The sequence below is a fragment of the Echeneis naucrates genome, chromosome 4, assembly GCF_900963305.1.
Source record: "Echeneis naucrates chromosome 4, fEcheNa1.1, whole genome shotgun sequence".
Lineage (NCBI taxonomy): Eukaryota > Metazoa > Chordata > Actinopteri > Carangiformes > Echeneidae > Echeneis > Echeneis naucrates.
Genome location: NC_042514.1, coordinates 16779419 through 16793340, shown reverse-complemented (window position 1 = coordinate 16793340; position 13922 = coordinate 16779419). Strand labels below are relative to the sequence as shown.

At 41.6% G+C, this 13922-nt stretch overlaps 1 protein-coding gene across 1 annotated transcript in view; it reads left to right on the top strand.

Annotated features, from left to right (window-relative positions):
* The window catches only part of lrrc7 (leucine rich repeat containing 7), a 53876-nt gene that overhangs the window by 33066 nt on the left and 6888 nt on the right, over positions 1-13922 (top strand). The window contains exons 15-29 of the mRNA XM_029500187.1: positions 936-1035; positions 1227-1351; positions 1697-1915; positions 2136-2258; positions 3150-3261; positions 4341-4554; positions 5827-6330; positions 6472-6696; positions 6796-7030; positions 7254-7604; positions 8142-8387; positions 10479-10691; positions 12453-12620; positions 13024-13143; positions 13399-13609. Of these exons, the coding sequence (XP_029356047.1) occupies positions 936-1035; positions 1227-1351; positions 1697-1915; positions 2136-2258; positions 3150-3261; positions 4341-4554; positions 5827-6330; positions 6472-6696; positions 6796-7030; positions 7254-7604; positions 8142-8387; positions 10479-10691; positions 12453-12620; positions 13024-13143; positions 13399-13609 (3166 nt within the window). The remainder of the gene's footprint in view (positions 1-935; positions 1036-1226; positions 1352-1696; positions 1916-2135; positions 2259-3149; positions 3262-4340; positions 4555-5826; positions 6331-6471; positions 6697-6795; positions 7031-7253; positions 7605-8141; positions 8388-10478; positions 10692-12452; positions 12621-13023; positions 13144-13398; positions 13610-13922) is intronic.

Sequence of the window (13922 nt, the reverse complement as noted above, 5' to 3'; positions counted from 1 at the left end):
CCTGAGGCTGAAATAAACTGATGCTGGAGTGAAATGCAGCGATAAAATAAGTATGGCCATTTTGCTCCATACACGATGGCATGTGACTTTTTCGTAGTCTATACTTTGAACTAAGAAAACAAAACATTCCACTTGACATTTAAAGTTTAAAGTTTGATTAAAGTTGTTAAATGAAATCAAAGTCACAACAACACTGGATCCTCACTGACTCGCAACAGAGAGCGAATTTGAAATTCAAATGTAATTTGTAAAATGGCATTGGCATATCATATTTACATTGAAAATTGGCACTAACCATCTCTTGCATCACAACTGGTAACTCTCACAGCTGGAAGATTCCACTGAAGTTGAAAGCCTAATTTCAGAGAGAGTTTGATGGTTTGTGTGTCACTTTTTTAGTATGCATGCCAAAAAATGGTAAGTGAAAATTCTCTTCCTCAAGACATTTAAAATGCAACTTCATAGATACAATAACATTTGTATTTACACCGCATTGCCATTTTAACAGATATTACAAAACTTTTCTTTACAAGCCAAACATACAAATCAAAGAGGCATTTGACATTTGTTTTTAAAGTCTATGTCAACTCCAAAAGGCCAATTTACTATTCAGAGCTGAAGGAGACAGTCCCTCCCTTCCTTGTTGGCACAAATGATTTGCAATTTTTTTTCCCAAGTGATTTACTTCAATACTGGTTGTTTCCAGTCATGTCCTGAATGAACTTGAAATTTCCTCAGTGTGAGAGATTTAAATAAACAATGAGTGTAAATCCTGGTTTGGAGATCAAGAGTGATATTACCTTTAGTTTATGAAAGAGTAAATGAAGGTGATCAAAACAGTTCTTGTTAATGTATATTAACAATTACACGTTATATAATGTACAATGTAGATAATATACTAATAAAAATGAATGTGTATTTGTGTCTGTTTGCAGTCCAAGGCTCTGATCCCTCTGCAGACAGAAGCCCACCCCGAAACCAAACAGAAGGTTTTGACCAACTACATGTTTCCTCAGCAACCACGACATGATGAGGGTACAAATGTTTGCTATGTTATAGGATGTTGTGCGCTCTGAGGTCAGATGTATCTTTGTGCATAAGTGTGTTTGTAACTGTACATGTAAATTGCATGTGGCAGTATATGTGAGTATGTGTGTGTGTATCTGCAAACCTAATGTTTAGTAGCAGTTTTAATCCTGTCTGTGTGTGTGTGTGTGTGTTTACAGACTATCAATCAGACAGTGACAGCTTTAATCCTACGCTGTGGGAGGAACAGAGACAGCAGAGGATGACGGTGGCCTTTGACTTTGAGGACAAGAAAGAAGAGGAAGACAATTCTGGGAAGGTCAAGGTCAGCTCTCTCTCCCTCTCTCTCTCTCTCTCTCTCTCTCTCTCCCTCTCTCTCTCTCTCTCACTGTCTCTCTTTCTCTCTCGTCACCTCCATCATCCAAGTTTTCTGAATGTGCTTCGATAGGTTGATAGGTACTCAGAGCCATTTGGAATACAGAGGTGATGTAATCCATGTAATTTTCAGCTTTGTCGACATTTCTGTGTTCAGCAATCTAAAACTTACATTTCCAGAAAAAAGAAAAAACATGTTCGGAGAAACCGGTCTCTCGTCTGCGCCAAATGTTCTCCTTTCACAGAGTGATACCAAATATGTGCATGCGCACTTATCCCATTTTCATCTTTGTAGGTGGAGATAAACCTAAAGCGTTACCCAACGCCCTACCCCGAGGACCTCAAGAACATGGTCAAGTCAGTGCAAAGCCTTGTGGGCAAAAGCGTACACCCTGGACACGGGCACCAGCACCAGCTGAGCACAGGCACTGCCACCTCGGCAGGAACCAACATGGAACACACACACCTCAGCAAAGAACCATACGAGCCACCATGGCCCCTTCCACCTAAAGAGGTAGGACACAGGAAAATATGCAGATCCTCTAGCCAGAGAGGACCTTTTGGCAAGTTGCTAAAAGTTGCAAGACCACATATTCCATTTGTGCCAAGCCCCATCTAAAATTTTAGGGGCATGTCTTGTCTTTTACAAGTTGCATATGTACATTTCAAAGCCTCAGCAGTAGTTTGTTGTCACCAAATTCAACAAAGGTGGTTTCTGTGTGTACATTTGCCAGGTGACAGACAGAGAGATGCAGGACTTCTCTCAGTCTCAGCTCATGGATCAGGGATCAATGCATAATTCTGGCATTGACATTCCTAAGAGGAAGGACAAAGACGATCTGACAGAGAGCTCAGAGGTTTGTTTGGTACACTCATCCACACACAGACACATACGTTTAATCCAAGAACACACATTCAGTGTATTCATTTAAGATTGCAGCCTCACAAAGCTTGGCTAAAAGGAGCTACACAGGTGCACTTTCTCTTCACATTCATTCCTCCTCTACTGCTTATTCGTTTCTGGGAAGCGGAGGGTGGGAGAGCCAATCCCAGCTCACACTGGGCGAGGGCAGCGCACACTGACAGGTCACCAACCACTCAAACCTACGGACAATTTAGAGTCGCCAACTAACCCAAAAATGCCAGTCTTTGCACGGTGGGAGTAAAACTGCAGTCCCCATAAGAAACCCACACAAGCACAGGGATAATGTGTAAACTCTGCAGAGAAAGGCCCCAGGCCTGGGGATCAAACCTGCGACCTTCTTGTTCTGCGGCAACACCACTAATCACTACGTTGCCATGCTGCCCCCACCCTTCACAGTGAAATTTTAATTTAATGTGTTTTTATTTTCTTGTGATTTGTGCAGTTATTCCCAATCAAATGTGTTATGTTATTCAGATTTCTGATAGTCTGCCATCTGAAAATGTTATGGATTTACAGATAAAGGATTTTTTGAAAAAGGTGGCTCAATAAAACAAAGACAGTATTCAGTTCATCAGAATTTTTATTATCATGGGCTACTTGGAGATTCTGTGATGGCTTCTAAATTATTGAGAGCTTTGAACTCAAGCATCTTGAGCTCATATTGGAAAGAAAAGCAATGCCCAGTAATGGTGATCCCCTTTCAGAACCTTTTAAAGGATAAGATTGCCTATCTTGACAAATATGAGCATGTTCATTTAGTTTAGGGCTGTCTTAATGAGCTGCTTTGTAGCTGCCTGATATAAACCTGTTTTTCCTTCCACAGGACTCAATGGGTGGCTCCCCTAATGACATCCGTATCTCTGACATGAGGCCCACCCTGGTGGAGCCACCCATGTATAAACCAAAGGTGGTACTGCTGGGCAAAGACAAGAAAGGTATTGAACTAAACAGTTCATTGTGAAACTGTATCTCATCCATTCATATACACACATTAACACACAAGATTGCACACATACAGCACACAGTAATTTAATTTGGTCTATTACAAAGCGCTGCAGGGCATCTTGACAGAGCCTGTTAATTAGTAACGGTGGCAAGCGGATTATTCCCCCACATAACAAATCTAGATTAGAGTCTGATGTGCTCGTCTTCTAGTCCGATCCATTTTCTTTATTTTGCCTGAGTTCCTTTTGAGGTAAACCAAAGGAAAGTAAGCTTAACTAATGAGCCTGAAGCTATTTATACCATCAGAAGATCTTACAGATTTTCTGTCTTGGTGGCTGTAAATTCTTAATACACTGCTCACTGGTGAACTAAATAAGGACCTTTGCTTGGTTACACTGTCAAATATTTTATATGTTTTAATTTTTTTTATTAGCTTGTTGGTTTGATATTACTGGTATTTAAGGTGGGATCGTCATCTTTATACCTTTCTGCACACGGCTTTCTTTCCAGGTCTCCCTACCTAGACGTTCTAAATTTCAAAGGGACTAGTCTTGTTAAATTAAGTGCAGTGGACTCAATATTGTCCCAACATATAACAAGAGCGCTGCATGAATCTGGGTTAAGAAACAGATGACAAGACTAGAAAAGGAATATGATTCTTTTACCTTTTGTCATGTGTTATACAACTGCCAGGCTCCAGTGATCATTGGGCCTAAACATCATTCTGATTACATCAAAATCTTCTTGAGATTATAGCTAGAGAATATTTTTGATGATATTCAAAATCTCAAATCAAAAGTCCAGAAACAGCTGAAGCCATATGGTTGTTTTTCGCAGAAAAAGATGAGATCAATTTGTGACAGTGTTTTGTTTTTTTGTTTTTTTTTTTCTGATGACGTTAGATTCAATCCAAAAATCAACGTGACGCACATTATCCATGATGAAGTTAACAGAAAAAGAAATGCATCTTTGTTCATTGTTGATAGGGAAGAGAGAGAAGATGATGGGGCATGTTGACTGAGCAGGCCTGTCTGTCTCTCTCCATCTGTCTTTGTCTATCTGTGTTTAGAATCTACAGATGAGGAGATGGATAAGCTCCACTGTCTGAACCACAGCGGCTCCTCAGCCACCTACTCCGACTACTCTCCCTCGCAGGGCTCCTCGGGTTCCTCCAACCCGCCCGCCAACGCGCACTCACACACGCTCTCACACACACACCAACACAATCCCGCCCATCCAGCCCCCAGCAAGGACCAAGCCCCCCAGTCGCACTGGACCAACAGGTAAGCACACAGTTCACATTTTGACAATCCATCATCTCCTCCTCATCTGTAACAAATCCAGACCCCCTTCCATCTCCTCCATCGATCACCCACCTCATCCATTCATCCTCTCCTCCCTTCATCTCTATGTCTTTCTCATCTCTCTGCTTGCTCTGTCAAGGTCAGACAGACTCATTAGGACGCTGCTCTTGTTTCCCCTCTGCTTCAAAGCGATCCGTTGCAGCCTTCAGTAACAGTTCAGTGCTTCACAGATTTGTGAGAAGAAACCGCATGTGTTTTAAAACCAATCTGGGCCCAATAATAAATGTTGCAGCAACAACATCTTAATTTAGCCTGTCGGCCACATATTGGACATTTTCAGTAGAGCTCAGATTATGTTAGTAAATATACTATAAATATACATTTTTACAACTGTGATGCCAGTATATGGACACTCCTTTCACTCCCACCACAACACACAAAATGAATGTTTTCATCGTATGTGTAGGTTGTTGTTTCAAAATCCTTTCAAAGTGAAAATGCTTGCTGGGACGTTTGCAGGTAGTTGACTGATAATTTTGACATCGCTAAAACTATTATTATTATTATTCATGTCACTACTTTCTTTTAAGTTGCAGGCTTAAAAAATTAGCCAAATATATGTATTGAGATTAATGTAATAACAAAATATAAGAAAGATGTTCAGATTTCTCCTTAAGATAATGTTAGAATCAAGATCATCTGGTAAAATACTGGATTGGGTGATTGTACCCCAATGATGTGTTTTGTTTTGTTTTTTTTGTTCCTTTTTGACTGACCAAAAACCTTTCAAATGGCTCCCTAAATCTAAATCTGCTTATAATAAACTCAGGTCTTTGTTCTCACTTGTCCTCTGCCTTGCCTCATCCTAAGGAGCACCTGCAGGATGAAAGCTTGATTTTATATTTTTTGACATTAAAGTTGCCTTTTCATGTCATTTACAGATCATAATCTGTGTACTTGTCCCTTTTCTCTTTGTACTTGTGAAACATCTGGTATTTTCAAATTCCAAGTGGCATCAGTGGCGCTTTGATGGAATTCATAATTTTTGCTCAAGGCAGCCCCTTAAAAAACGATAATTTCAGCGTCATGGGTGTTGACCAAATTTATGGTTCAGGGACAGAGAGAGAAACTGCCCATTGGCCGTGATTAAATATGTAGCACATAATATCCATAAAAAATTGCTCTGTAACTCACAAAGGTTTTTATTATTTTGCAGTGTAATTTGTGTTCAATATCTTCTGTCTGTGGTAGACTGGCTCAGTCGTTTCCGAAGCCCATCGACTCCAAGCCTCTTCTATCTCAAAGAGAAACCCCTCCATCAGGAACCCTGCAGCAGCGTGGGGACCGACGGCCACTCAGTGAGCCTTTTGACTGGGCGGAGGCGCCTCATTATGACAATACAGGTTTTGATGCTGAAGAGTCTCCTCTGGACCCTCCATCATCCTCTGCAAGTCAGGGAAACCCTCCGCTGGGCTCCAAACCTCGCAGTCAGTCGACCCACGGACGCCGGCCACTCCTCAGGCAAGAACGAATCGTAGGAGTTCCGCTAGAGCTGGACACCCAGACCCTCCCGTACCACAGCAACCAACGCTCCACCCCGGATAATGACCCACAGTCCTCAGCCCCTCCCCAGAATCCTTGGCAGAATTGGACCCGAACACCCAGCCCGCTGGAGGACAGAACAGCTTTTCCCTCCAAGCTGGACCTGACACCCACATCCAGCCCAAACCCCGACCGCAAGGATCTGGATTCAAGGTTAGTGGTAGAGATGAATAAGATGTTCTTTAGGGTTCAATGACACCAAATCACAGTCTAGTCTAGTATTTTAACATTTCTTGTCTCAATCTTGTCATCCTTCATGTGAGTTATTTTGGGTTTTTTTCTTTTTGTCCCAAGGCTAGAACAAGGAGCAGGGCCCTTACCTGGCAGCTGGACATACCATGACAATCAGGGTGACCAGAATAGGAAGGATCAGCTCAGTGTCAGCGGGGGCAACAAGGTGACGGTGGTGATGAGTAAAAGCTCAGACCGCCTGTCCCCCATGATGAAAGAAACAAGGTCCAAGTTTAAAAAGTCACAGAGCATTGATGAGATTGACATCGGCTCCTACAAGGTCTACAGGTAGGTTTACCTTTGTGATTAATAAGATGGTCAAATATTGGATTAAGTGATTGCAAAGTCATGTCCGTGTCAGTTGACTTGTCTCTCTTATCTCTGCAGTATCCCCATGGACAGCTACAGTTCATCCATTGAGCAGCAGACCAGTTTGGACCGTCCAGAGCTGCCTGGTTCTATGGAGCAGACCAACATGGCTCGATCACAGTCTGCCCCCATGTTGGATGACGAGCTGGGCTTCCCAGGACATGGACCCGGTAACCAGAGCCAGCCCGGACAGAACCAGAAACCTGCCATCCCTCAGAAAGCCTACCACTTTGACCAGAACTACAATCCCCAGGTTAGCAGATCCAAACTTTCTTAATGGAGGGATCTGGGAAGGATTGTTAATTATTGCAAAACTTGGCTGAACTTGTTTTATTTTATATTTTGGGTTTTATTTTTATTTTTATTTTTGCTCCACACTGTAACTTCACCAACTGTCTTCTTGTTAGGTAAAATCAGACATAAATATAGCCTAATGCTTTTTTATGGTTTTACTGGTAATCTTTCCTGTCAATCAGGTGACCATGGACCGTCGGTTACCTCCTCCATTCCCCAACACACCAGATTATGTCAATCATGCATCAAAAGCCTTGGAGTACCTAAATCAGCCAGGGAAAACATTACCGAAGGAGCTGGTGAGCCCTCGTTACCGCGCATATCCACCCCTGGAGATGTTTTCTTTCCCACAATCACCAATCAACCAGGACGGTCCACCCAGCCAGCAGCAGCAGCCGATCCCAACGCAACGATCCAGGCCAGGATTTCTGAGGAGAGCAGACTCGCTGGTGAGCTCCACTGAGCTTGCTTTGTTTCGCAGAGTCCATGAAGCCCAGCAGGAGGCCCTGCAGGAGGCCCAGTACAGACAGCAGGTAGGTGCAAATGTGCATTGTTTGCCAAACCATGGTCATCCGTGTATGTGTGTGTTACTCCTACTGTCAAGAATGAAATGATAATAACAGAAAAACATTTGCTGTGTCTGTTCATAGCAGCCATGGCTCTGCTGACTGTGCATAAAGACACTGCTTTTCTTTTTATGTTGTCTTCATATGAAATGAATTTTATCTGACAAAGCAAAACAAAACAGATTACATAGGAGTCGTCTGTTTGTGAAAGACTCATTTTATTGCGTGTGTTTTCTGATGAAGCAGCTTAATTTCCCTCTCACACGACTCATTGAGATGTGCTTCGTACACGTTTCATTAACTTTCTCAAAACAAAATTTGCTTAATGGAGAGCTGGGACCAAGTGCTAGTGTCTGTTTAAGGCTGTGGTGAAATAAATCCTTTAATTGGTGCATTGTACAATATAAAAGCTGATATGAGGCACATTTTAAATTCATCCCATCATGTCACTCTATTCGCCGTATAACAGGAACAAGTGGTCTGATGAAACTCTCCTCTCCTCAGGCGGAACCCCCACTTTATGGCCGGGCTCTTGCCTATTCCACCCCCATGGAGCACTCTGCTCTCACCAACATGGCCGACAACCAGAGTCAGATGCTGCACAACAAGAGAAACGGCCGCTATGACGACGACTATCCCACCTACCAGGAGCAGAAGAAGCCCATGATTGGTTATCCAACGAAGAGCCTGACTCAGCGCCGTCCGCTTTCTGCCAGGAGCTACAGCACTGAGACTTATGGAGCGTCTCAGGTACGCCAACTGCCTACCACCTCAGCTGCTGCTGCTGTAAGGTCTTTCAAACGTATCTTTGCTTTTTGTTGTGTTCCTCAACACATTTCCACTTTCACTCATTATTTTGTCTCGGAGTTTGTAAAATCCACTTGAATTGTGTCAATCATATTGCAATTAAAATAATTAGCGCTTTAATCCACAATTACCATTACAGATTCATTTCAATTTACCGACTCATTGTGAGAAATAAGATTTAGAATAGAAAAAAGAGGCTTTACAGCCTGACACACTATATCTAGCTGTTTGATAGAATTTGACCAATGGATATTTCCGGTCCTTTTGATTGGAATCTACATATCCAGAATATGAAGTAATAATCCTCAAGACTTGCTCTTACTACTCATGTCTCACAGATATAACTTTGGTGATCCTCAAAATAATGGACCTCATACTGCATTTCCTCTTTTTCATTAGAAAGCTATTTTTAATTAGATTCACTGTCTAAATGTAGCTACTTGAACAATAACACTAATCCAAAAGTCAAAAATGGAAGCGAGGAAAAAAAAGAATGGCTGTATTTCTGTATTACAGGCACTCCTGGGAAAAGTGGCAGAATCAGTTGTTTGTTCAAACAGACTAAATAATCAAAAATATAAAAATCTACAGATAGTTTTATGTTTAAGAAGGAAAGCAGCAATGTTCTTACACAGTCGCGCAACAAAAAGTCAGCGAAGCCTTTTACCTTACAAACTTTAACTGCAGAGATCGAATATTTGCACTTAGTCTTTGAACAATACTAAACTTTGGTTTCCTTTAACCATTATTGTTATCTTTTCTGAGACTTAATAAAATGTATTTAGTTTCCCAAAAGTGAAAATGGCAAAATTAGTTGTAGAGGTATTGTATGAGGACTGACACTACGTGGTATAGTATGTGGGTTGCTTTATCCATACCTCAGATCCCGAGGCAATCCCAAGACCATAAATAATCCCTTTAGGATGTTCTGGGTTCGCCCCAAGTCAGGCTTTCCCAAAATAGTCACAGGGAAGTGTCCAGCCGCATACTGATTAGATATGCAAGGCAATTTATCTGATACCTTTTGCCTGAAGGGCCAAAGCACAGGAAAGAAACTAAGAGCTGCAAAACCATTTATATTGAGCAATTATGACTGCAGCCAAAGTAGAAAACCAAGAGTGAATGGTTGGAATAGATCGCCAGGCCTGCACAATTATTAAAAAATATAATTGAATTTGCAGTACGGCCAAGTGCAATATCCAAATTGCAAAGCTGCTCTTATTTGGGTAAAGATAAATTGTTGTGCTTTGCTAGCACCTTAAGTGTTGTGGTGCTTACAAATGATATCCTCCAAACACAAAGGTACATGTTTGTTTGGAACAAGATCCCTCCAACAGAATCACATTCTTATGTTTTTTTTAATAAACAAAAAATACAACATTCCACTCCATTCATATATTGAGCTTCGCCCATAGTTTCTAGTCCATTTCCCCATAATTGTCTGGTGTGGTATCTGTATTACTGTTGTCTTGTGCTCATCTGTGTGATAGAACTCTCAACACCACATGATATGTGGGATACCTTAGCAATGTTGCAATGTTGTAGAGGCAGCTACCTCACGTTAAACTCACTTGGACAATCTTTTGGCTCATCAGGTCAAAATATGGATTTATCCAATGCTCCTACCCCTCTACAAATATATTGCGTACTTATTACCTTATTAAGTTGTTGTGACAAACCTATTAGCAAACGTTTGTCATTTAGCACATCAATTACACAACAGAGCAACATTCTTATTCATGTCATGTGGTGGTTCCTGGTCAGATGATGAATATAAATACCATTTAAGCTCTTCATGTATGTCTTTTGAAAGCAGAGCATATTGGTTACAGGCTGTGAAACCAGAATTGTAAACTGAAAGTGGTGAAACATTCCACAGAGCTGAGGGAAACTGCAAAAAATCTGTGCTAATTTGCTTGTTGTTTGGCCCCTATGATTTTGTCTATTTATCTGTCTATCTGTATAAATACTGTGTGACAATATTGATTGGCACTGTTTAAATAATTGCACGTCTTCTTACTGTATTCTTCTTAGGCCCGTCCGGTGTCAGCTCGTCCCACCATGGCTGCCTTGCTGGAGAAAATGCCCCCTGACTACACGCTGGCAACGTGCCCTGAGAAACCGCCTGACGACACCATCAAAGTAAGACCAGTCGTACCCCAGAAACCTGAAGACATCACCTCCAAGATGCCTGCCGATTGGAGGCAACAGCTCCTGAGGCACATAGAGGCCAAACGATTGGACAGGGTACGTCAGTGCGACGTGGAATCACTGAAGAGAGTGGCACACAGGCACACACACACACACACTCATTCACAGCATTTGAAAAGCTCTCCCTGTCTGTCTGTGTAAGTCTGTGTTGTAAGGTTGACCAAATGTGCATGTGTGTCCACGCCACACTGTCGCTCCTTCAGCCTGACCTACCGCAAACTCACTGCTGTGGATATGTGCCGAAGAATCACATGTCCTGAAATACAATGCAACAAAATCTGCATTGTGACAAGAATTCAATCTTATTTTGGGTATGAAAATCTTTTTTTTTTTTTTAACAAGGGAAAAGTCACCAACATAATTTTACTAGATATACTTTAAGGTAGTTTTTGTTTGTGGAACAAAACATGTTCAGTTTTGGAAATCTTCTTTCTTTTTGGTGGTTTGACTTTTCACCGGTTTAAAAAAAAAAAAAAACTTGCAAGATATTAAGAATGAATACAATTGTCATGGCAAGAGTATCTTGCAGGGCGCTAATTAAAGCGTATGCATCATCAGTGATCAAGGGACTTTGACTGTCTTATAAAGGGACAGACATTTTAGGGAATACTCATTTGCTTTTTTGCCAAAAGTTAGATGAGAAAACTGACACCACTCTCCAGTCCCCATGCTAAATATGAGGCTAACTTACACCTGCCGGCTTAAAATCCCACCAACTGTTGCACACATTTTAAGTATTTCTTGGTCTTTGCTATCATGTATGAACAAAAAAGCTAAACTTTAGACTAAAACTAGCAAATGTTTTGCATTTTTGACCAGAAAAGTGATAGAAGCCATTAAGAATCGGGAAAGATCATATCAAAATAGACAAAGACAAAATGATTTTGCATCATTTTAGTGCGCTTTTCTGTCTCTGTGTAAGAGGAAATACATACAAATGTATATACCTAAATGAAATTGATGAACCAGTGGTCTGACAAATGAACAGTGGAGCTTCAGGTTGTTTTAACTGCGGACCCAGGCGGGAAAAATGTTTAGCCTCTGTTTGCAGTCTTTATGGCTCCTGCCTCTTACAGCTTCAGATTTACTGTACGCACATGAAAGTGCTATCAGACATCTCATCTAACTCTCAGCAAGAAAGCGAATAAACATATTTTCCAAAATGTCACACTGATTCTTTAATCAGTACCGGTGCCTCAACAGACAGGACAATCAGGTGTAGCAGGGAGGAGGTCTGGACCACGCAGCAATGAAAAACACTTTTAACAGCATGCAGAATCTTAATGGGGTATTAATACGTCATTTGATCCTCCGAGCTGATCACATGGTGCAAAATACATCCAACCCGTCAAATAAAAGAAAAAGTGATATGGATATTTGGACAGAGCTCAATCATATTGTCTTTTGGTGCATAGAAATTTTTAATATAATAGTAAGCCAGTTAATGTTAATAGTCAGTAGTTTCCCTAACCCTGACCACATACAGTAACTAAACATACACACTAATGTTGGAATGAACTGAGCCACCAGTTGTTGCTTGTTTTACATGATGTTCTGTGTGTATTGACCGATCACTAGCTAACATTTCTCTGTGCTTTCAGCAACTCTGCACTGTTGTTGTTGTTGTTGTTGTTGTTGTTGTTTTATCAGTGTTATGGTTGTTTGTTAACTTGTTTGTGGAGCTCACAGTATGTTGTCACCACGCTGCAGCCGGCTGTGTTGGCTCCGCCCCACTCCCCCCAACCCCCTTTCCCACTACATTCACCCATGTCATGTGATGTTGTCTTCTCCAATCAGAGTGGTGTCCTAAAGCACAACACGCTCACGCTGGGCATGCTCTGTCAGGGCGGGGGTCACGGCCAGGGGCGCAGCAGCACTTTGAACTTTAACCTTTACAATAACACTAAGCATGAGCCCCCTGCTGGCCGCTGGCTGCCACTACCTCCTCCTCCGTCTGCTAACGCTGTGAGTATCCCTCTGAGAACAATGAACCCCTGGTACTGCTGTTATCACTGCACACATAGGTAATTATAGACAATAGCTGCCACTGCCTCTTCACCCAACTACAGCTACCATGAACTTGATTTAATTTGTTGGTTATTTAATTGTAGAAATTCAATGTAAACAATTTTCGCAGACTTTAAATCGTAGGCTCTTGGTATTGAGGTGGGGGTAAGAGCTCTCCCCCTTATTCACTGGAGATTGACGTAACAGTAAATATCCTTTCTGTACTTAAAACATAATATCACTCACTCTAATCTGGCTGAAACTCAGGCAGCAAAAGGTTGATTCATGGATTCTGTTATTAGATAAATGTTCATTATCAGTAATGTTGCCGTGTCCCCATCTCTCTCACTCTCTCTATCAGACTCCATCACAGCAGGCCGCCATGCTGGATAACGACCAGGAGGGGGTGTCAGGAAGCAACCAATGGGTTCCCTACTCACTTGGTAGGCGGGATGTCCCACCTGACAACCTCATGAAAAAGGTGATAGCTGTTTTAAATCATTTTACTTCAGTTCCACAGTCGTTCTGTTGGGTACTGTACAGTGGAACACGTAATGTGAGAATGTTTGGCTGAAATCTAATAAGAGAAGGATATTCAGGATCTCTGTAGCTTTAAGAAGAGTCTTTCCAAAGAAGCCACTCCAGTATCTGTTACTCTGGTGTGAATGTGGATACGTCCAGGAGCGAAAGCATTTTTCATCGCACATCTGTTAACTTCCCCCTTCTCTTTCCACAGAGCGCTCATTCTCACAACACTTCCCACCAATCGCACAACACCATGATCGTCACTTCCTCTTCCTCCTCCTCCACTACGCCTCATCGTGTAGTTGGGCAACAAGGCTACGATGGGATGATGAACAAAGGGGGACCATATCAAACAGGAGGAATGCCCCTGTCAGTGGTTCCCTCTGGGGGGCCGGGCCAGTACCAAGGCAACATGTCTCAAGGTAAATGGTTAAAAAAAAAAAAAATTTTTCAATTTCAAATACTTTTCTGTCTTTACAGATTAATTTGGGGTTATGACAACGCAACGTAAAATCAGATTATTTGGAAATGGATACATTTTATAAAAAGGCTTATAAAACCTATGTTTTTCTGTTGTCCTGACAGATAGTCTGGTTTGATCTTAAAATGTTTCGCGTTGATAACTATATTGCAATAAATTGATTAGGCACTTCAATATACAGTACAGGCCAAAAGTTGAACACACTTTCCTGTTCATTTGAATGAGAAGGTGTGTCCAAACTTTTGGCCTGTACT